Source organism: Galleria mellonella, unplaced genomic scaffold, assembly GCF_026898425.1.
Source record: "Galleria mellonella isolate WM207_F2 unplaced genomic scaffold, CSIRO_AGI_GalMel_v1 utg40, whole genome shotgun sequence".
Classification (NCBI taxonomy): Eukaryota; Metazoa; Arthropoda; class Insecta; order Lepidoptera; family Pyralidae; genus Galleria; species Galleria mellonella.
This window is the reverse complement of record NW_026442094.1, coordinates 6,701,360-6,726,667: the sequence shown is the minus strand read 5'-3', so window position 1 is coordinate 6,726,667 and position 25,308 is coordinate 6,701,360. Positions and strand designations below refer to the sequence as shown.

The 25,308-nt window shown below is 32.2% G+C and overlaps 1 protein-coding gene across 1 annotated transcript in view; it reads right to left on the bottom strand.

The window, feature by feature from the left end:
• LOC113520431 (phosphatidylinositol-binding clathrin assembly protein LAP) overlaps window positions 1–25,308 on the bottom strand; it is a 53,855-nt gene that overhangs the window by 4,940 nt on the left and 23,607 nt on the right. Inside the window, exons 4-16 of the mRNA XM_031914683.2 lie at window positions 16,938–16,958; window positions 14,171–14,273; window positions 13,273–13,440; window positions 12,449–12,587; window positions 11,812–11,957; window positions 10,752–10,932; window positions 9,712–9,768; window positions 7,175–7,361; window positions 6,044–6,193; window positions 5,243–5,542; window positions 4,491–4,599; window positions 2,621–2,720; window positions 783–854 (exon numbers count right to left, since the gene is read on the bottom strand). Coding sequence (XP_031770543.2) covers window positions 783–854; window positions 2,621–2,720; window positions 4,491–4,599; window positions 5,243–5,542; window positions 6,044–6,193; window positions 7,175–7,361; window positions 9,712–9,768; window positions 10,752–10,932; window positions 11,812–11,957; window positions 12,449–12,587; window positions 13,273–13,440; window positions 14,171–14,273; window positions 16,938–16,958 — 1,733 coding nt within the window. The remainder of the gene's footprint in view (window positions 1–782; window positions 855–2,620; window positions 2,721–4,490; window positions 4,600–5,242; window positions 5,543–6,043; window positions 6,194–7,174; window positions 7,362–9,711; window positions 9,769–10,751; window positions 10,933–11,811; window positions 11,958–12,448; window positions 12,588–13,272; window positions 13,441–14,170; window positions 14,274–16,937; window positions 16,959–25,308) is intronic.

The following is a 25,308-nucleotide window of genomic DNA, read 5'->3' as shown; positions in this document are numbered from 1 at the left end:
CAGGACATCGGGACCATTTTACAGCCTGTATTTAATATACAGGTTGTATGTATTAACCCCGTGATTAATTTCTAACTATTACATGTAATGACCCCAAAATAATTACAAAAAGTAATATTGTATACATTATATTATAAATAAAATATTATCATACTTATTTGTTATAACTTTATTTCGATTCAGTAGTATTCAGAAACACAGTATCTGACTTCTGTTTTTTGATCCATATTAATGGTTACTAAGATACTAGCAAGAACAGAATACTCACAGTACTTTAGTTTCTTGTCGACAACTAAGAAATGATGTATGTAAGTTATGAACTTATTTGCCTTTTTTATTAAATTGTATATACCATACCTTGAAAAGCTGTAGCATAACTGGATGAGTTTTCCCTAATATGCTTATGTATTTATGTGACGATTAAAGCAACATCTGTTTTTTTTTTTTTTTTTTTTTTTTAATGATTCTAAGGTGATTTGAAATTGTTTGAGGCACAGACAGGATAATACAATCAAATATATTCTTGAAAGAGCTTTTCTTTATATAAATGATGTTTATACAATTTTGGTTATTGTTTTAAAAATCAATGTGATAATAAACAGTCCATAAGGATACGTTTCTAACTAAAATTCAACCTTATAAAATAGGTGCTCATATGTTATACTAATTCGCCACGTACTAGTCAAAATATGACTGACTATAAGCGAAAGAAAACAGATGTCCGCTAATCTAATACGAAGCGAAAAGAAAAAAATAACAAAAAAAATATATAGCAAACTTACCATAATATAATGCGGGGGGTGGTATGTATGGGGCAAGGTGTGAGGCATTGATGGGAGAGTCATGCCGGGGCCCTGAAAAAAATAATGCAGGCATGCTACGGGGGAAAAAGAAAAAAAAAATGCACAAAGAAAAAAATAGCGTAGAATACTGAGCTTTAAGTTTGTAGCATAGAGTTCATAGCGCAACATACGTCTAGAAAATCATAATGCAACAATTAAAGCAAAAGTTGTATGGTAAGTTTTGATCCTCAAATTTGCTATTTCAATGTTCTTTGTATAGTTTGTAAATTATATTCACTAATAGCTAGACTAACTAGAAAGTGGTACCATCAAAATTGTATAATGACTTTCTGGAGGACGAAGCATTGGGTTTGCTCACATTTCGCCTAGTACAAATTGATTCAAAAATTACAGAAAACGGAGTCTAATATCGAATAATATTTGAATAATTTGTATTTTTGACTGTATTTACTGTTGAGTTGGTCGGTTTAATGGATGATCATTTTAATGAGTCATGTTAGTAAATTACTGATTTCCCAGATTTCAATTCCTGTATGTCAAAATATGGTTGGAAAACAGAAATAATTTAAAATTGTGCTTCACAACAGAAAGCAGACTTCAACAATCGTGGCAAACCAGTTATATTAAAAATTCAACTACCGTACCGATTTTGATAACATTTCAATCGAATATATCTAAAAATATATCCTTTCATATAAAAAGATTTTTTAAATTTTGAATGTCTTCTCATAACGGTTTCATATATTCTACTTATTTGTCATCTGTCTGTCATGATTATGGTGTGTCTATAAATGCGTTGATCATGTGCGCTCCATTTTATTTATAGAAATATTTAGTGCTCGGCAGTAATACCTAACCACAGTAATGCTCGATAAAATATGTATAAATGGAGTAATTAACGAATTAAATTGTTTTAACTACATCATTTTACATACAATAGTGAGCTAATACTTTATAGTTTATGGTTTTAATAGAATTTGTTTGTTTTTCTCTATACTGAAAGTTTGTATTCATTATTTGTCCGTTTAAGTTACACTCTTGATGGTACGATATAAACTATGAAATAAAACTTCAGTTTCTGGCCGGCGATTGGTACTGTTTCGTGAACAAAGCCTTTATTCCAAAATGGTATGACTTTTATATTTTCTGAACAAGGCCTTCATTTCAAAATGTTAAGATCTCTATAATTATATAGAGTATACGCATTTTATTGCTGTACAATTACAACATCTTTATATCAATAAAGTCAATATTTTTTTAACCAATTTTGCTTTCGGTGATCGACTTTTTTTGGTATTATAAGGCCCATTTGAGACATTATTCTTTTGATTTCTCGTTCTATATTAATTTGTTAAGATTAAAGTCTTTATGTAAAAAAATGTTTAATTAAAAATAATTATTAATTATTAATGATCACTGTTTAATTAATAATGATAAATGTTTAATTAATAATATTAATTGTTTAATAAATAATGATAATTGTTTAATTAATAATGATAATTGTTTAATTAATAATGATAATTGTTTAATTAATAATGATAATTGTTTAATTAATAATGATAATTGTTTAATTAACAATACTAATTGTTTAATCAATAATATTAATTGTATAATTAATAATATTAATTGTATAAATAGTATTAATGTTCTAGGTCACGCCCCCAAATGTTGTTGGCTGATTCATTATAACACTGTATCTAGTTGGAGGACCAATCGATCGGTGTGATCGTGTGGGTATTTGTTATTATAAACGTACACCAAATTGTATACTGTGCGAACCATTTATACTAGCCGGCCAGAAAACGCGGGCTCCTTACCATAGGCCTGTATCCAACTCCGGTGGTGGCCTGCATTGGCTGCGGTGTCCACGTGGCGCCGGGCTTGGACGCGTTCTTCGGCGAGTTCCACTGCATCGGTCTATGCGACATGGCACCGGTCAGTCATGCGGGCGAGCATGCTGGGCTCGTACGGTACGTTTTGCTCTCTATTTACTACATTTGCATTTATGTAACTGTTATATAGCTATTATTTTCTTTATTGCCATTATATGGCCATTGTAGTCGAATAATTAGGTTATTAATTTAAACACCGTACGAACCCAGCAATTTGCAAGTGTGTGAAGTGAAAGCATCCTGCAAGAGATTGTTTTTGTGCAAAGCTTTGTTCAGATAGCGTGTTTATGAACATTTGTGATTTATAATGTACATGAGATGTGTGGATCACCAACTATTTATTGTATTTGAGTCCAACACCCATAGATAGGGGGGAAAGGGATTGTTAGCAATGGAGTTTGACAGCCCCATTGCTAGGCATATACCCTATTAGGTCGACCTCCACGTGGTTCCTCCTGGAAACCATCGTGAACAATTCTTGTTGAATTCGTCATGATGGGCTTACTGCCGTACTTCATTCTCACCTATCATCCTTCACTGGTACTTCACCGGTGTATACCGATAGTGCGGGTGGGGTTACCTTTCCATTATCATCCATTAAAAAAAAAACCCATAGATAAATCCATCTTGCGAGGGGTGTACATATATAGCAACAGTTGAGGCGGCTCTTATTACCAGCAAAATGAATTGTTTTTTTCTTTTTTGTTTTTCTTTTCTTAAATATTATTAGTTGTAATAAAGACTATCTATCTATCTATAAAGTATTAGAAAAATGTATGAAATTATATTTAGGGTAATAAAAAAAAAAAAAACTGGTAAAACAGTACATCTAAGGACAGATGAAAAATCTATATCGAATCTGTGTAAAGACTGTGTTTAATTTTCTGATTCCAAATTTAAATGTTGCAGATGCTTTCACTGACCACTGTTTATATTAATTGCTCATTATTATTACTTGCACCATCTTTTTTTTTTAATCAAATGAAGGCAAAGTCGTTTCGATTGGCAGTAGTAAGAACTCGCAATTTAAATAGCAGATGTAAACAAACCGAGATAACATTTATATATATTCGATGTCAAGTGTCTAAGAAAGAAAAATCTTTCAAAATTAAGAAAAAGTATAACACAAATGAGATATCGACCGTGTACACCTGTTATTATGTATAAAAATTAGCATTCTAATAACTTCACGTACACTCGATAAGGTAAATATCACACAATTGTTACTAATGAGAAAAATAAAATTATTATTATAAAATAAAATTAATTAATAATTAATTACTAATTCATTAATTAATATAAGTTATAATTAATTACATAAAAGTATCGTATTTATATTTCTCACTAGAAACTGAAATTTTCTACGAAATAACACTTGAAAATTTAACGAATTCAGTAACTGAAATGACGTCATTCTATAAAAATGTAACCAAGCTATATTTAAAAAAATAACTACTGTAAAATAATACTCTTCTGGAAAATTGATCTAGTGTCAACTGATTAATTTTAAATTATCTGTAGTTCCTTCTAAAAATTTATCAGTCAATATAATTGCTGAATTACTTAGATCGACTTTTCAGAATTTCATATTAAGTACCTCCTATATTGTTATAAAATTATTTTCTTGTATTTTTATTATATTGTTGAATCTTTTTGAAAAATGTTATAAAATGCCTTTGGTGACTTATTTCAATGCAGTCGGTACTTTAAAGTATCAAAAACTAATTATAAAACAGGGTCGCACTATAACTATGCCCCAGACCATAATTCCAAGCATTATTTTTTTAATACTTACTTCTGTGCTGTGGCGCTCTTGTTTATGGACAGGTTATTGGCCAACTGTGCGAGAGATGAGTCCAGATCGCCGGTGAGGACTTTGCCGGGCTGTTGCTGAGGTTGCTGGCCTGCAGATATTATCTTTATGTTTATGACAGTAAGGTTGAAAATCTTTTAAAACAATCTGCAATTAAATTATAGGTTCTTTTCTTTTAAAATATGAATTATTGATGACAGTTTTTTTATAGACTTCATAATGATAGAGTGAAATTAAATATAATTGTATGTCAGATGACTTTACTAAAGTTTAATGATTGTTTAATAATAGAAATGGGGTCAAACAGGGGAATATAATTAATATTATGTCAAGACTGAAGCTGGTTATATCGAGGAACAAAATTTTAAATATTTTTACAATTCAATGACTACTTTTGTACAAATGTTTGCATGAATAAAATATTATAGCTAAAAAACATCAACATTTTGGAATTTAAAAATGTGCAAACAAAATAGGGGAGAATAAATATTTATAGGCGATAACAAAATTAAGGTGCTGTAAATTATTATATAAAATATATAGATGCAATTAAAACACAACATAAAATATACATCACAACTAAACAGCTTTATTTACACAGATTATAAATTAATAACGCAGCGCTAAAACAGTGCGGGGCTAGATTAAGATACCTGCAAAGCAAAAGGGTTACTGGCGACTGGCTTGAAAAAAAAAACTAAAACGAACGTTCCATCTAAATTCAAATTTCGAACCCATGGCTGTCATTGGCATCATTGGTTGTCGGGCCGGAGAGCCGAACATCATAGGCTGGGCCATCGGCATCGACATGACGTCACTGAACGGCTGCGACGCCATTGGCTGAGGTTGTTGCGTGATTGGCTGGTTGGATTGTTTAGCAGGGGACCCACCGAGAGACATACGCATTACGTCTTCGAGGTCATCGAACGCGGATTTGGGTTGTGGGGGATGAGCTGGAGGAGGGGGACGGGCTGGGGATGCGGATATAGGTGGGGCAGGATCTCCCATACCCATGAACGGGTTAGCCGGCGCAGCTTGCGTGAGAAAATGATATATTATTATAGTTGCTATGTATTAAATAAAAATATTATGTAATTACCAACACCAGAATAGAAATAGAATTATTAATAGAAAAAGGGAAGAGTTGCAATATGATACTTTTTTTTATTAAACTGCTTGCCAAATTGGGAAAGAAGTATAAAAAATTTAAGATTCTAAATTATGCTTAAATTATTATTTTTTAATTGGATATTGGATGTCGTTGATTTGATTATTTTGAAGAAAAAAATTCTTCACATTTTCAAAAACTTAATATATAAATATATATTCATTAAAATTTGTAAAATTATATATAAATATATTAAAACAGTGTTGCATAAAAAAATAATTATTATTATACTATCTCAACACTGTCTCTACTGCTGGTTGTATTTCTCATAGCAGAAGTGGATAAATTTTTTTCTTATGCAAAATGAGGTAATTAATGTTATCATATGGCAACCCCACGCGTGTATCTACAAGGACAAGCGCCTCACCTGTAGTGTCAGTGTTACTGAAAACATTAGAGAAGTTAGCCTCGGACACAAATGTGTTGTTCGCGGGTTGCGGCGGGAACGTTGCACCGAAACCGTTGCTCTGCTGTTGCCACATTGGTGGTTGCGCGGGCGGCGCTGGTTGTGGGGCGGCTAAAAAGTGTTGCCATACTTAAATAACGATGCAGTACCCGGAAATTAGGGTGTTTTTAATACCTAGTATTAAGATTGTTATAATTTTTGTAATGTTATGTACTGCATGGATATTTAGTATCGTACTAAGAAATGTTGGATTTTATGCATAAGTGAATGGTGTTTTATGTGCATCACCATCCCCATAAGCTCGGGATGTGCTTTTATAATACAGTGTGAAGGGACTACTTATTTATATCTATGGTTTCTAATATTTTTATTTGTGTATAATATTTGAGTCTTAATATAAATTGAAAAAGAATAAGTGTGAGTCATCAGATGTCAGATTGAAGTATTTTTATGTATGTTAATTTTTATGTTACAATATTTTACAAATGTATTAAATTGCGAAGCTCTATAATATAAAGTTAAATAGACAGTCAGTTGTTTTATTTTTGTATATTCCAATATTTTTTTCTGGAGCTATTAGTAATTTTAGCTATTAACCTAAGAAATATATTTAGTTTCTAACAACCTGATAGATGTTGGTTTATAACACAATTTTATTGTAAATTCAGTTTCATAGAAACTCACACAGTATAGTACAATGGCTTTTTTTTAGAAATTGTAATTGTAAATTAAACTTTAATGTTAATTTTAATCTAAAATCATACAAATTAACCTGATAACATATTAAAGAGTAACTACAGATGTAAGAGAAGAATTCGTTCTCTTAATTAATTTAAAACTAAAAATAATGTTTAAACAATGCAATAACATTCCCATGTACACAAAGATTTACAATTAAACGCAAAACTCATTTTTATATCAATGTTGCTGTAAAAACCATATATAAATCCATTGTAAATATTGATCTTTTTACAGTAAATTCCTAATAACATATATTAATAGCTAAATAAAGTTTGTATGCATTTTAGTCTTTATGAACAAGACAAAAACCTTCAATATATACATATACTTTTCCAATACATTAGAACTCACCACCAAACATATCAGCGAAGGGGTTCCCGAGTGAGAGGAGATCATCGGAGGCCTTGCTAGTCTGGCTTGTAGTGTCTGATGGCGTTGGACCGAACAGGTCCACAATAGACTGGTTCTGATTGGTCGCCGGAGCGGTGGACAGGAATGGATTGTTCGCTGCTGCGCTTGTTGGCGACTGCACCTTATTCTGTAATCGATAAGAGCCATTTTTATATAACTGCCAGTGCTACATTTAGTACCTTCACCGATATAAGCGTGATGAATATGACGCTGGTAATAATTAATTTTAAATAAATAACTTAATATTATAAAATAAATACCGTGCGGAAATAGTAATCAAAATCTAGTTAAATTGAAATAAAAAAATCAGTATTTTTAAAGTAAAATTATGATTAGAAATTAATTCATTAAATCTATAATATTTAGGTATTATAACTAATATATGGTATGTACATTATTTTTTAAATTACTGTTATAGTTTAATACTGTTTTTTTATTTACTTGCTCATCACGTTGTACCGTCAATTATATATTCTATAAGGTGTAAAGCCTGCCATTTACACTTGTATTAAAATTATATAAATAAATAGTCAATAATAACGTATGGAGATGTAGACAAATTTTTAACACTATTAAATACTAGTAACACAGTATCGAGCGTTAACCATCTAAACATGAGGTATGTTTACCAAATCAATGACAATTATAACAGTGAACAATAATGGAAAACGTAAAATTAAATTTTACAAATCAAATACGATCTTAACCCAAACCAAATAGATATATAAATAGTTTATTTGAATTAAAAAGTAACACATTGTAAAAATAATAAATATTTTTAGAACAGCACAAAAATAATGTAAAAGTGGGCAACACTATTGTAAAAGTGGACAACACTATTGTAAAAGTGGCAACACTATTGTAAAAGTAACAAACACCCTTACAATAATACAAAACCAATTCAGTGTAGTGAATTCATTCTTATAATAACTCAAAACTATTGTAATAACCCTAATAGTGCTGTAAAAATAACAAATACTTTTATAATTAGATAAATTCACTCTCAAAGTGCCCAACAAGTTTTTAACATTCGTTTTGTCTTTCAATAACACAACACTAATGTAAGAAGTTAGTAATCCCAATATATAAGTATGTTAAAACCTTACTCCCTTGTTCATAAAGATGTCAAACCTCTAATAAACTTACATTAGCTATTGAAGTATGTTGTCCCTTTCATTAGTTTAAAATTTTAAATTTGAAAGAAAGTGACAAAATAATGGGTTTGTAAGACGTTATAGTTTTTTTATAAATAAGAGAGTGAGATTATATAGATAGAGTGTCTCCATACAAATACTTCGTCAAAAATAGGTCAACTTTTTTATACATGTGTGTGTGATACCCTAATGTGCATTTATTGCTTAGTAAATAAGAGAAATTATATTGTAAGGTAAAATTAAAATTTTTAAGAGTATATTTGAAAGAATAACTGAATAATAATTTGTAACAATGCTTATTTTTAGCGATTATTTTGATTTATATCTGAACATAAGACATAAAATATGTTTTGTTTTTAAACCATTAAATGCGGCCGCTATTTGAATTATTATATATATATATATATATATATATATATATATATATATATATATATATATATATATATATATATATATATAGGGTTGTAATGTTTTAATTCAATTAAAAAATCGCGTTGTATAATTATTAACGATTAAAATTTGAGCTGTTTTTGACACTCGATGCTCTCTCTATCTACATAATCTAAGGTTAAAAAGTACTTTTATAATGTTATTTTGACTACATTTTTTTATGTTTTTAATTAACGAATATACATAAGTGTACAGTGAACTCCCAAACACATATAGCATGAAAAATAACACAACGAATTTTCTGGTTTTCCCGGTAAGCACCAATAACATCTCCCCAGTTATGTTGGCCTAACATACGTCAACGTATTGTTATTTAAAAATATGATAGATGATGTCTTAAACCATACTTATGGAGGGAAAATGGATTGTTAGTAATGGAGATCTAAGAGCCATATTGCCAGTAATATTTCCTACCAGATTGACCACCATGCGGTTTCCCTGGGAATTTATCTTGATTGTTGACATTGATATTGAATTAATTGCGTGATTTGTCTCGATACTTTTGACCTGTACCTTCTTCGCCTACCATCACTCGCTGGTGTCTCACCAGCGCATCGCGATAGAGCAGGCGGGGTTACTATTCCATTATCATCCATTAAAAAAAACATCCTTATGATTTAAGACATAGTCTGTCGAAGATTTCTTAATTATTACCTTAATAGATAACATTAAGGTTATAATTAATTATCGAATTAGTATCTTAACAGATAATAAATAAAGTCTCTTATTTATAATATTAACATGTAAATATGTTATCCAAATATACCATACAAATAAATAATTATTTTAAAACGATACGACATAGGTTGACGAATGTTTGGTCAACGATCAACGCACATACACAAAGCTACCCCAATTACAGTATCTTACAATGATAACAGACAAATCTTCTTCGCCGGTCCACCCTTCTCCTTGTAACAAATGAACCTGTAAATTGCATGTCGTAATACTATGTGCATAATAATATTTTATATTACACTTACAATTACTTATTTGTAATGTTACAAAAAAATTAAGTATAGAATACTATGTACCTAGTGTGAATTAAATATACATTTACATTACAAGTAGGTTGTAATGTTAACATCTAAATGGGAAATTTGTATCCGAAATTTAGCAGCGCCTCTTGTGGATAGTTTGTGATACTACGACTTCTATACAAATCTATTAACATAAGCGGTGAGCGTAATAATAAATCTTCGTACAACTCACACTATGGTCTCTGTTATATGGTACACTTATTTTTGACGCCACTATATTTTTAATTATTAACGTTAAAAATATTAAAAAATTAAGAGCGTCTCTTAGTAGTTGATTTTGAAAACAGATTTCTATATAAATTTAATGTCGTAAACGTGTATACACATGTAACGTAAATATTCGTACAACTCACACTAGGAGCTCTGTTATATATATACTATATCTATTCCTGCTTGTCAAATGTTACTGTATTTTTAATTATATAACATCGAAAATTTGTATTAAAAAGCATTTCTAGTAGTTACTTTTTTATATAAATTTAATGTCGTAGACGTGAACACAGATGTAAAGTAAATTTTCGTACAACTCACACTAGGGCACACTTATTTCTGCTTGACAACTGTTACTGTATTTTAGTTAATAACTGTTAATTGCGTAGTAACAGTAGTTTTTTTTTATGGTTTGCGGTGCAATATTTAAGGCATCCCGTCCTCGCTATTGGATACGGGTGACGGAATGCTTATACAAAAGGGTACATGGTGGACGCAATCGTAGTAACAGTAGTTGGTTTCAGAAACAGATCTTTACATAAATTTAACGACATAAACGTGAATACGGTTGCAATATAAATCTTCGTATAACTCACACTAGGCTCTTCATTATATGGTACAACTATTGTATTTTTTAATTAATGATTTAGTGACACTTACCTTATACTGGTTCATGGCGGCTTCCTCTTCCGCCAGGGCCTGCTGTTTGAGGGTGTCGTCGATGAACAGCGGTGAAGCACCGTTGGGCTGGTTGTCGAGACGCGTGGAGGCGGCCGCGTTGCCGAACGATGATGATGTTGAGGACAATGCACCCATCACGCTCGCTACGTTCTTCTGAGCACTGTGGATGTCGGTTTCAAACCAAGTAATGTTTTTACTATGAACACTAGACGATGGGTACATATATTTTTTTAAACAAACATCAAATACCCAGAGACACTCAGACCAAACAAATATACCAGTTTGCAGGGGAGCTAAATTTAATCTGTAAAATAGTTTTTTTTTAATATATGTTAATGGAATGGTAACCTCCCTTGCACTAACAGTGTACACTGGCGAGGCACCAGTGAGGGATAATAAGTGAGAATGAAAAGGCAGGTAACTTAGTCGATCGTGATGAATACACCTGGAATTCAGCACGATGATTTCCAGTGAGGACCACTCGGAGGTTAACCTGACAGGGTACACTGCTAGCAATTGGTAGTCCGCATTACTAAAACCCAATAGCGCAGACGGGGTTACCATTCTATCTTAACCCATTAAAAAAACCGTCGCTTATAGAGCAAGAATAGCACCATAAAGCCTCAAAATACAATGTATCACTCATCGCCATTCTTGAGGAGTGAAATTTTACGCCCCCATATCCTGTAATTTCACTTCTATATTAAATAGGCGACTTACTGAAGAAGGACCAGATTAAAAGTAGCCATAACCGGCAAGCGTGTATGAATGATGAAAGTGAAAGAAGCGAAAGAGATCTGTTGGAATCAAACTGAACCAGACATTCCATTGTTTCTGCCTACACCAATGAGAGACAGGCGTGACGGATATATGTATATTGTAGTGTATGTAATACTAAACTTTATAATTATGTATAAAATAGACACGCAATGCCTGTATCATTCCGAATATCCGAATCTTGGAGCATTTATTCGTCTCTCCAACTACCATCCTTACAATATCGTGCAATACAGTTTTAGAAAAAATAAAATATATAAACCTGGCTGTCTGAGTGGGCGTGTTGGCGGCCGAGCCCTTCTTGCCTTCAAGACTGGCGAGGTGACCCTCTAAAGCGTCCAGCAGACTGCTTGGGGCTTTGGTGAGGTCAGGAATATCACCTTTGTCTATACCCACGTTCTCTGCTACCTGTGAATTTGAGACGTACATTTTAAAAGATAATTATTTGTACTCTTATTTGATAGTAGCAGCACTAGTTTATTTATTGAAATTAGATAAACCTTATTTATTCCTAAATATTTCTTTTATACTAGCTTTTACCCGCGACATCATCTATCCGCTAGACCGGATATGTTTCTGGACAGGGATAAAAAGTAGCCTATATATATCCTTCCCATCCCATATAGTATGTGTTTGTACACCATATTTCATAGTGATTGATTAAGCCGTTATAATATTAGTAAGGAAGTCAGGATTCAGGGACCACATGGCAATATCACTCTACAGCAACACATTCATTTCAAAACTCAACAAAAACGACATCAATTTTTTTTAAATAAAAATAAAACACAGGGAATTTAATGTTACGTTAACCACTACGACGACACTCGTCAAATGGGGACTACCTCATTGCGGATTACAGTCGTGAATATATTTTTGCAGTAAAGTCCAATACTCGCCTTCAAGAACTCTCCGACCCTATCCATCCTGATGAGGAACTTCTTATAGAGGTCGAGAGCCTCACGGGCATTCTTCTTGTTCATATCGAAATATTTCTCCAATAAGTTTATGATGCCGTCGTTGTAGCATGCGAACAATCTAGAAATAGGCATAAATGTATTTATATTAATTTGTTTTTTTTTTTTTTAAGTATGTGGACGCATCGTACACCAAGATGATTGTTGATTCTTCTAGAACCATACCTCATCATCATATCAGGCGTTAACTGTCCAAAACTGAACATAGGTTTCCTCCATAAGGGGGGTTTTACCAGTAGTTGCCACGCTTAACAGGCGGGTTGGCACCGGTAGTTATTACTTATCCCTAGACCATGCATCCCACATGCATGGGATATTTTAAAATAACGTTGAATATAAAAATAAAATCACTTCTTTAAATTTTCACTAGCCAATATGTCTCATAAATCTTATGAATATATCTCTACAATTAAACTGCCATAAATCGTAAATGTTATTTTGATTTAAAAAACTAAATTACTGAATTGCTTTTGTAAAAACTTCTATGAGATCATTCTGAAAATATATCCTTTTAGACAAAAAGTTTAATTTTTAATTCAAAATGTTGTATAAATAAGGAGGCGAAAATGTAGAAGTAACTATAGATTTGAATATCTTTCGAAAATTAAATCTATCTATCTATATATAATCTCCACATCTATATATTGGTGTGGATGAATTTAACACAAAATCCTCTACCTACTGAACCTAGAGTTCCATCACCGGTCTTTACTACTTCATACTAATACCATATACCGAATTCTCACCTGATCAGATCTCTAAAGAGCAACATGAAGCACATGCTGATGACTCCGTTGGTGAGATCATTGGCTGTGCAGTCGAACTCCAGCAGGCCGTCCAACTGCGCCTGCAGCACTGGCAGCGTTTTGAGCAACTTCTCTGCATTCATCATGCGCAGGGAACCCTCCTCTTTGCTGCGGAACCATGAATTAATTAGATTGTATTATAACTACTCTTATACTGTTGAATAGTAACTACTGTGAGTCATACTGTTTTGTAATTATTTGTCAGTTTCTATTATCTATCTATAGGAGGGGATAGGGAATATACAGCAATATTTATCCTTATAATATTCATATATTGGTTCAATAACGAATATTTTTTTTATACAACTTAGAATGGCAAACAAGCTGATGGCTCACCTGATGGAAAGTGGTAACCGTCGCCTATAGACATGAGCAGTACCATGGACATAACAAAGTATACTATTTCGCCCATGATACCCCCTATGCGTTGCCATTCCTGAGGACTCAGGTGTTATTCCTCTGTACCCTGTAAATTCACGCCATATCCCACCCTTCAAACTGAAACACAGCCATGCAAACACAACTGCTTCACGGTAAAAACACGAATGGGACTGAGGTATCCAAGCAATCGACTTTTGTACAAAGTCTCCCTCAGGTTATGTTATGTTAAAAGTCTGTTATCCAAAAACTAATATTGGATAACAGACTTTCGAAATTCGAAAATAGATATCCGACCGATATGGGCGATGTCGAAATGGGTGATGACCTTTAATGTTTGGAGGAACCCAATATATAGATATCGGATCGGTATCCATATTAGCCATGTCTAATCGATAGATTCATTTGCTGCTTGTCCAGGGAGGTAGATTAGTGAAAGCGGTATGTAATAAGCTCTTACCCCCTCTTGACTTTGCAGAAGTCGAAGGCGACGGTCCTGTACGACAGCGCCTTCTCATTGAGGTACTTGGCATAGCGCCGGATGAATGGTGACATGTCATAGCCTGTACACAGTTAGGAAATATTAGTCTGCAATGTGATAGAGGTCCACGGACCGTACAGTCTTCAATATCAATAGATTATTATAATCTATAAATTTTTTTAATATTAACAAATTATTTAAAGCAATTTTTGTTTCGTATACAAATCGAATCATGTGGCCATGCAAATTGTATTAAAGATCAAAGAATACATTCTGAGGGCCTACCATGACATGTTTTACGAAATTTCGGAGCCAAACGAAACAGAAATTTCATGTTATAATTAAATAATACATGCCGTTTGGAAATATTAAAAATGTTAAAATATTATTCCTTTTGACTTTTATGATAGGATGTATGACGAACGAAATGTTAAACTCTATTTATTGGTTAGATTTTGGTATAAACAAAAACACGAAATTGAGTCCGAAATTTCGGAATTTCATTTCATGGTAGACCCGCTGAATAGTTACATTCCTTGTTGAAAATGATTCTATTTCATGGATTACTTGACTGTATATATTATATAAAATTTGGAAGTCTAACAATCTATTGATAGAGACTATATTTTCCATGGAATTGACACCTATTGATGTGTACCCAATGAATATTTGATAATACACTTAAAATGTATTGTCGATAGATAATTCCATTCCACGTATTTTGAGAGGAGTCTTTCTCCCTCGTTCCTCATTTTTTTATCAATAAATAAGTATTTAGCAGTTCATACAGTAACCACCTTTTTTTTATAAAAACGTCCAATTTTTAATAAACCTATTTCTATTTCAACTATTAAAGTGTTTTGTCTTTTTCTTTTGCAATAATTTCTCATTTTGAAAGATAGTGACAAAACACGATAGTTAAATAGTTAAAGTAGCTTTTGGACGTCTCAGTTTTTATGAATAAAGGGATAAGATTGGCAACGTTGTTAATTAGCTATGAAATATATATATATATATATATATATATATATATATATATATATATATATATATATATATATATATAATTATTATCAAAGAACTTTATATATTACATATAAAAGAGTATATAAATTAAATTTAAGACAGGACGTTGCCAATGTTACTGTATAAACGCCTGAAATGCGAATCCACAACAGTTATTCGTGTAAAACTACAAATTTAAAATGAACATAATCACAACGCATAGTGCATTAGACGTGCAAACAAACATACATTAAACGTGCAATGGCAGTTGCTGAGTGCATTACGAGTGCAAAAACTAATGTAATGTGATAAACTAAGTCCATTTGCAAATCTGATGGGCGAACTGAAACGAAGCTACAATTTACGTTATCATTTCCATTGCTCTATTTATTACAATTTAAAAACAATTATAATATCGTTTTAAAAATAAAAAAGGTCGTATATGCATTATTATTAATGGAAGTATTGACCCAAAAATGGAATTAATCCATAAAATAAAAAAATATAACCGTATAGACGTGGGTGTGTATTTTTCATGGAGAGACCCACTGCCAACTTTCTCGTAATGATGGCATCTAAAAAGGTTGTTTTAACCTTAAATTTGTGTTAAAAAATAATTTACTTTATATCTATGTATCGATGACTGAATATAGAATAATAGTCAACGAAACGGGAACTTCCTTAATTTTCATTGTAACCGCGCCAAATCGAGCGATCTGGCTGGACTTACATTTTACTGTGCAGTTGGCCTTAGTCCAGTGTTGGCTTTATATGTAGTTCAATTAAAACAAGACATAGTACTGTCGTCTCCATTAACATGTAAATATATGCACTTATTTGGAATAATATATTATGGAGTATAGTTAAAATTGTTACGGAATTATCAATAAATAATGTCATTGTGAAAAAAGTACTACAATATTTACATATAATAATGTACTAGCTGTGTAAAGAGGGATAATAGTACAAATTGAGCAATGAAAATGAGTGTAAAAATTGATAAAAATTACGAATCAATGGTGCGGCATACACACATTCATAAGCTGACATGATTACAATCTATTTACTAACTACTATTAATGATTTTTTTAATATACACAACTTTGATGAAAAATAATTGTTCGCATACAAAAATCACAACGATCTTATACCTTTCTAAGACTTAACAATTTCATCTATTTATCTGTGAAATTTATTAAAAAAATACTAATAAAAGTTACTGACAAACTTAGGTACCGCTATTGCAGTCAATAATAAACCGTAATGTTAGAGACATAAGATATAAAATCGTGTACAAGCGCTATTGTGATGCGTTAGTATGCTGAGCAAACTTGCAATTCATAACTAATTGATTTCAACAAAAACGACTGATATAATGAAACTGATTAATTAAAATTGTCACAAAAAGATATTTATATCTAACCCAAATCGTTTGTATCATGTTTTCTGTTGATACCGTGACCAAAGAACGATATTGCAAGCACATACATGCCTATAAACAATAGAATGGTTACTGAAAAAAAAAAATAGGATTTACTTTGTCTTAATTGCATTTGGTATTCGGTACTCTAATAAAGTCACTGTAAACGATTTCTGTAAGCCCTTAACAGTGGGCCTAATGTATAAAAAAAAAAATGATGAAATGAAAAAAAATAACACCCAGTGCAAGCGTGCCGCTAGTGTGGCTACACTACAAAGACGGGACAATCACAAAAGCCGCCATTTTGTATTTTTGACTCACCAATCCGGGCCCCGGCAGCGCCTTCCGTAAGCAAGAAATAGAAAATTCTCAGTTAGACACCATTATAGTGGATGCTATGTCATACATGTTACATTTGTACAGTATTTTAATTGAAATCACCCTTGGTACAACTTAAAACTAATCTTAACCAAACAAACTTTACGGAAAAGGACATTTTTCCTAAACTAGGTCGTGAAATTAGATCTTTTTAACTAGTTTCTAAACTGCCCTATTTATTTAAGTGGGTAGTTCACTAAAATATTTCGATATTTTATATTATAAATTTGAAATTTTAACCCAAAAGTTCACTCCATTAATTACATTAACAAATCATCAATAGAGATATGGGGAAACTTACAAAAAATATAAATTAGTTCTTTAGATGTATTCTATTCATTTAAAAAATTATCACCTTGTCCTCAAAAAAAAAATCATATACATATTTGAGAATAATTTTATTTTAAAAAGAAAAAAATAACCAGAATGCCTTAGAATATGTCGTATGAAGAAAGGTATTATAAAAAAAAAATATATAAATTAAATTTCTGAATACGAAATAAATATTCGTGACAACAGAATTTATAATTTTCGAGAAACATGCTCGAGCGGCCATTGCCAGCGATTGAGAATTTAGAATCTGAAATACCAAATCGTCGTGTTATGAAACCAGTATGTGAAAGTGATTATTGACAAATTGCATTTTGTCTAAAACGGCGACATTCATAGGCCTTGAACTGAATATTTATTGCAAAATTACCTGAAATAGTTATAGAACATAAATAGAAAATATCATCCATCTATATAATTAACTATCTATTTACAACCTAACACATATTATAACTAAGAAAGGTCATATTTCGAATTAAATTTTTACAGCTTATAATTATTGACACCGAACTTACTATCACGTACTAACTTCGAGTATATCTGGGGGGAAAGGGATTGTTAGTAATGGAGACTGAGAATCCTATTGCTAGCAATATACCCAACCAGGTCGACCTCCTTGCGGTTCTTCCTGGAAACTATCATGGTTAATTCCTAATGAATTCATCATGTTAGGTTAACTGGCCTGTTTTCGTTCTCATCTATCACCATTCACTGGTGCTCCGCCAGCGTATCCCATTAGCGCAGGTGGGGTATCATACCATTTTTACCCATCAAAAAAACTTCGAGGATATCCAACTAACATAGATAATACGTTTTATTTGCATTGAATAATATAGAAATAAATAGATTTTAATAATATAATAGAATATATTTTATTAACCACCAATTATTAACCAAAAATTAAACATCGAATCTTTACATAAAAATACGATGATTATAAATGGAACTAAACGAATTGAAGCAACCACAGGTTTATTTAATACTTAGTAGATTTTCACAGACGTGGGTAGTTGTGAAAAAGTTAAAAAATGAAAATTTAAAATTAGCACATTATACAGATACATATGCCGTCTCATTACAAATGCTATATCAAATAAAAATATGCACAGTACATAAAAAAGTAATTGCTTATTCTACTATTACGTAGACTAGATTGTTGCACCGATTGTTTTTATTAATGCTAACATGAGTGCTATCTATCGATGCCTTGTTGCAATGGACATTCTCGTTGTGTTCGTGCGATATCAGTGCATCGTATCGTGCATAGAGTTTTATTTACATTAAATAAGAAGTCAAGGTCGTTACGTTATCTTGAAGCCCACAACAAGCAAGTTAAACTGATGTAAACATGTGTGCATAATAGAAAATGCAGAAAAAATATACTCGTTCCTGGAACTATGAGTTTAGCGTCATATAGCGAAAAACCCGCAAGTATAACCGATGAGTCATTCTAAAAACAGCCTAATGTCGAGTCTGGGTCACGGAATAGATAAGTCCTCGAAGCAAGTTCATACAGTTCACACAGACGCCCCTTTATTGTATTCTCAAACTGTCTTGTGGTTGTAAACAGGAGCGACTAATGTTTTTTTTTTCTTTAACGAAAGAAAATAGCTATGGTGTATAGTTCATAGAGTTCACACAAACACACCTCTTTATAGTAATCTCTGTTTTGTGGTTGTAAACAGGAGTGACGAATATATTAGCGGTAGACGTGATGGAATTTGAAGGAATAATCGTCATCTTTTTTTTTTATACAACTTAAAATGTCACACAAGCTGACGGCTCACCTGATGGAAAGTAGTAACCGTCGCCTATAGACATGAGCAGTACCATGGACATAACAGAGTATACTGTATCGCCCATGATACCCCCCATGTGTTGCCATTTCTGAGGACTCAGGTGTTATTCCTCTGTACCCTGTAAATTCACGCCATATCCCACCCTTCAAACCGAAACACAGCCATGCAAACACAACAAACACGACGGTTACCACTTTCCATCAGGTGGGCAGTCAGCTTGTTTGCCATTCTAAGTCGTATAAAAAAAAAAAAAACAACTGCTTCACGGTAGAAACACGAATGGGACAGAGGTACCCAAGCAATCGACTTTTGTACAAAGTCTCCCGCTTTTTTTTTAAGAGCTTTTACCTTCTTCAGGTATATCAGCCCTATCGTACCCTGAACTGATTTCTCAAATAAAACTTTATCTACTTTCCCTAGACACGGAAAGAGAGGAATTAATGGGCATCAATAGATTACAGAAATGTTAAAAATTTTCTGATTTGGGTTCAGCTGATATAGATTGAATAAGACCAATAATTAATTTATTTAAGTTAAAGTGGCGCATGATTTCTTCTCTTTCCTTCGAGTTTATACGACACTCTAAGAGTATATGTTGCACATCATCGATGGTATCATAAGTTTGACAATGGGGTGTGGACCAAGGATTTCCCAATATATGTGCAAATGTTTTTGATGTATAAAAAACACATTTCAACAACAGATTAAGACCCGATTAAAATATAACTATTAGTAGTTATACGATAAATGATTCATATATTAAAACAGATATGGGATATCTTATAGCGACACATTTTCCTTCTAAATAGATTATTATATAACTGCATAGCATAACGCATACGAGAGACTAAAATACAGAGTCCTTCTCAGCGCTGTCTCTCTGTAATCTGCGTATGCTTTAATAGTATAATATGCTTAGAAATACATTTAAAATACCTACCAGACGTTTAAAATCCCTTAATATGAATGAGACGTTAAATCAAATGCACAAATAATTTATAAACTGATAAATAACATTTAAGATAACACAGTGCAATTGAAGTCAATACAATAAAAATAATGTGCTTAATAATTACAGAGATAAATATTCATTTCAAGTTCATGTTTTTGCATACTATTCTTCGAATTTACTATTTATTAACGAGGGATAATCTGTCCATCGAAATAAATTACTTAGAAGAGCATTTAATATGTGGATTTCATTAAAAGCATAAACAGCATTGAACAAGACCTAGAACAGAATTCTGGCACAAAACCAGGAAGTTTATAGTAAAAGAAAGCAAGAACTACGTACCAAGATTGATCGCGAATGCAATAAAGTTAAGAAAGAATGTTGTTATCGCGTTTAAAGAAAACCAAGCAAGGAAATTTACTCCTTTGGTCTAAATTAGAGTTTGCAATTTTGGACAAATACATCGTTATTCTGAATCGATTTTAACAATCCATGAGAAAATTTACATTACAATAAATAGATCTCAACAAAATCCAATAGATCTTTTGTGATGCATGCAGACATCTAATAAAAAAGAAATCCAGACAGGAAAATCGGATAGATCAATCGATATAGAAGATCAGAGATCGAAAACTCTAGTCTAAATCCTCCTCAACATTCACACAAGAATAAAAGCATCTCATCAACTGCAAGGTAAAAAAGTTTGCGCTAAAAGTACCCTGATTCGTATCTTTCGACTGCCTTAAATCTCTACCAGTTATGTTCTAAAAAGTCGGTACTCCACAGTTGTCAATTAAGAATGCGCTAAATGAACCATTACTGTGCATGCCGACAGCAGCGTGTTGCCGCATTTTAATTTAGACACAGTCTGACTCACTCCACATGGTCTATAGTACTTAGTCTACAGTCTAGACTCAGTTCAGCATGCCCGTCACATTCACTAAGAGCCAACGAGTTGCTAGGGAGAGACGCTTTGACATTAATGAATTTGTTGTGCGTTTCCCATGCATGATCAAATGCCGACTATACAAAACATTTGCTGAGGCATCACATTGAGTTTATTATGAGAAGCAGGGACAAAATTACATGTGACAGGACTATTCAGAATATCTTTTGCAAAAATATCTTTGACTAAGGAACCCAGAAGCTTATTTATATTTCAGATAGGCTTTGTCGTTATTTACACTTCATACTCAATGGCGATATCAAAACACAGTATTCTCTGTTATGTATAATATATAGTATACATAGTTACTATTTCGCATTAGGACCCCTTTAGCTTGTCCGATTCTTTACGGTGCAGTTTGAAAAAATAAAAATTTCTATAAATATTTTATGAATGTCTGGAAACTACTGGCGATTACGATATTAACCTACCGAATAATGGCGACCAAATCTCAAATTATAAATAATATCATTCATAAATTAAAATTAGTAAAATGAAGGTAGTTAATAAGTACTGCAAATGACATTAATTTAAAAGAGTTAAATAAAAATTGGTATTATTTAAAATGACAGAAATAGAAGCATAGTCATGGAAGATAAACAAGTTTTATGGAGATTAGATTGTCGTGGTCACATAATATTTTTATATTATATGGTAAGAGATATTGTTAGTATAACTTCTTTTTAGAAACATGACAGCAAAAAAAGTCTATTTTAAAACGACTTCAAAAAAGAAGGAGATTCTCAATTCAATTGTATTTTTTTTAAACTGAAATTATAAACCGAAAGTTCTTTTTTTATCTGACATCTTATACTTTCATATTGGTCACATGGAAGTTTTGTCAAAAACGGTTCAGTAAGTAATTTTTATTGCTGTGGACAACAAATTCATTAAATATTCATATGTTATATAATATACTACATATTTATTCAATAAAATCCTTTTTAGAAAATGGGCCTTTCGATGTTTTTATATTTTTTTTTCGTATATAGATCTATTTATATCATCTCATTTGTCAACTACAATGTAATATTGTATAAATGCAATGTTCCTAGGTTTATATACATAATTTTAATTTTAATAATACATTACTAATGACTAGATGACGGAACTGGATTCGTAACGTTTTTCCTGCTCTAGACAATTTACCGTTGAAGAAAAACGTATTCATTTTCCTTAAGTATTTACATTGAAATCTATTATTCTTTATCTTTCATCATATCAGCTTTTAACTGCCCACTGCTGCATATAAGCCTCCCCCTTAGTGGGTTTTGCCAATAGTTGTCACGCTTAGCGGGCGGTTCAGCAACCGCAGTCAGGCTTTAGAGATGTTTTAAGAAGGACGCTGCTGCTCATCCCTCGCCTTTCCTTAGTCGTTTCTTACGACATCCACGGGAAAGGAAGGGGTGGCCTTCTATGGCGGGATTACACGGCCAATTCTACCAAACATGACAGATAAGGTTGAAATCAGATCAGGTGGATCGTGACAAATTCCACAGGAATTAACCACAATGTTTTCCATGAGGAACTACGTGAAGATCGATCTGACAGTGTACTTTATTAGGTTACTTTTTTCAATTTACTATGTTTGACTTGTGCCATTCCTCTGTATTTATTTACTATTTATGCCAGGTTATCTGTAAAAGATTGCTTTTAGCGAAAACGCCGCCTTTTGTATATGCACATTCTGTATAAATACTCCTTGTATATGTTGCAGTCAAAACTCTTAACCAAAATTATAATTAACTAGCAAAATCAGTCAAAAGTACTTTTGACCGTATGCTTTAATGCAATAATACTTATAACTAAAATAACAGTTAAAAGTACCATTGGCCAATGGAGCTGGTTAAAAAATACTTTTGACTGGTTGTCTCTTAACTCTTAAAAAGTCCTAACCTAATTCCTAAAACCTTCTTATTATATTGACAGATTTGGGGTTGTTAGTCCCCATTACTCAGAATCGACCTGAATACAAATAAGAGATAGATTTATTGAAATACAGCAAATCAAGCGTTTTACAGCGTACATACAATACAATTAATAGTTAACGGCAGATATGATGTTGAGGCACTTTATAGCTAAATTATGCTACAGAGATACAATTTGTATAATCCCAATCGATAACGCCAACCACTGTCAATACACAAGGTTATCATAACCATTTGAAATTCATTCACAGTCGTGAAACATAAAAATGTCTGGTTATAACGTATGCCACGCCCCATTCACATATCTGTGTAGAGATAAGTGTCGGCCGATGTTGTTATTGGAATATATTATATATAATTTATAATATACCTACGACATTTTGGTAGCTACCTATCGGGATCATTTTTTCTTATTGGCACAAAATCTATACAGAGGCTCTACGCCACTACCACTTATAGAAGAATAGAAGAGAGAAGCCCACGTCTCATCCAAAGGTAGAAGCTTTGAGCCAGGGACCCGCGGGGGGTAGATGTCCCCGAAGTTGATCCAGACCTAAGTCTCCAAGGAGGATATAAGATGGATGGAAATCTATTATATCTCTCCAGGTGAAGCAAACAATACAAATAAAAAAAAATTGGTTGAGCGGTTTCAAAGATTAGCGTGAAACAAACTCGTGGATCGTGCCATGGGATTTTCAACCATCTTCAAAAAGAAGGGTGTTCCCAATTTCGTTGTATTTTTTATGCTTATTACCTCATAATGAATTAATTAATCCATTAGTTGTAAACCGATTTGAAAGATTTTAAACCGACTTCAAAATTAAAGAGGTTTTCAACTCGGTGTATGTTTCCTCCGACAGTTGTAAACTGATTTTGAAAAATTATTTTTTTAAATGAAAGGGTATGCTTGCAAATATAATAGAAATTTTACCAAAATCGGTTGAGTAGTTTAGTTTTAAATCAAAATAACTTTTTGTCACAATTGATGACGGTTTTCTTTTGGGGAAGACAATCTCAGATAAATTTACGAATACATTTAAATCTATAATAGAACTATGCCGTATGTTGTTTATAAAATTGACAACGGCAAATTGATCGAACCCCACATTAGCGAAACTAGTAACTGTGCAATACATTTTGTTCACAGATATTTCGTAGATACTTCATATTGAAAATATATGAGTTTGTAACTCGGAGTCGCGTGTCTAAAAGTACTTTTGCAATAAGCAGTTATTTGATCCGCAAAGTTACAATCTTTGCAAGATTAGAGGGCTCAACAGGTTAGTAAATCCTATTAATATTACTAATACTTATCGCCATATTTGTACATGGGTGATATTTAAAGTAAACTAATATGAAGGATCTTATTTATTAAGTAACAGAAATCAAAGCAACATGTTTAGAAAGTCTGTCCTCTGTCTATATGTTTGTACCGGTATTCCGCAAAAACTACTACACTAACTTAAAACACACCATGTGTTTTATCTTGATACCCTATTGAGAAGGTCAAATTCATTGATTTCCCACTTTTGAAATTTACGCGTACGAAGTAACGAGCAAAAAGCTTGTAAAATTATAAAAAAATTGTGAATTTGACCATGTAATGACGTAGCATGGCCACGAAAGACTTTAGACGAATTCAGAATTTACTTTTTTCGGAAGTTGTTTAGAAATTTGAATGCTACTAGCTTTTATCCGTGACTTCGTCCGCTCGACCAGAATAAATTAGCCTATATCCTTCTACATCCCATATTGTATGCATATATCAAAATTAATAATGATTGATTAAGCCATTAAGTCGTTGTTAAGTTGTGACCATTTTGTGTTACTGTGGCACATGCATGAAGACAAAAATTGTTACTTATTTTATGCATTTCTGCATTTTATTTTTTGTATTCTTTTATCTTTTTTCACTGTGCATCTATATATATATGTTGTTGTTTGTGTGGTGTAAGTAATGCAAATAAATCATATATCTGTCTATAAGGAAACAAACATACTCATTTATAATATTAGAAATTCCGCTGTTTAAAAATTGACGCTATTAAAAATTATAATAGCCGCTCCATATAATATAAACTTTTGCTTGCACAATCTTAAGATGGGAACGTTTTGTGTCAATATTTGATATGTTTTGTATTTTGGACACTAAAATCACCGCAAACACGGGCTATTTGCTTAAACTATTGCGTGTATTGACACATTCAAATGTACTAAAATCAATTACAATATCCGTTTAGTGATACGAGTAATTCCGAATAAATTCAAACGTTTCATAATAAACCTATTTTGGATATTGAAAAGTTTTGACTTTTTGCACTAATTTCTGAATTCGAAAATGCTTTCAGTACATTTAGAG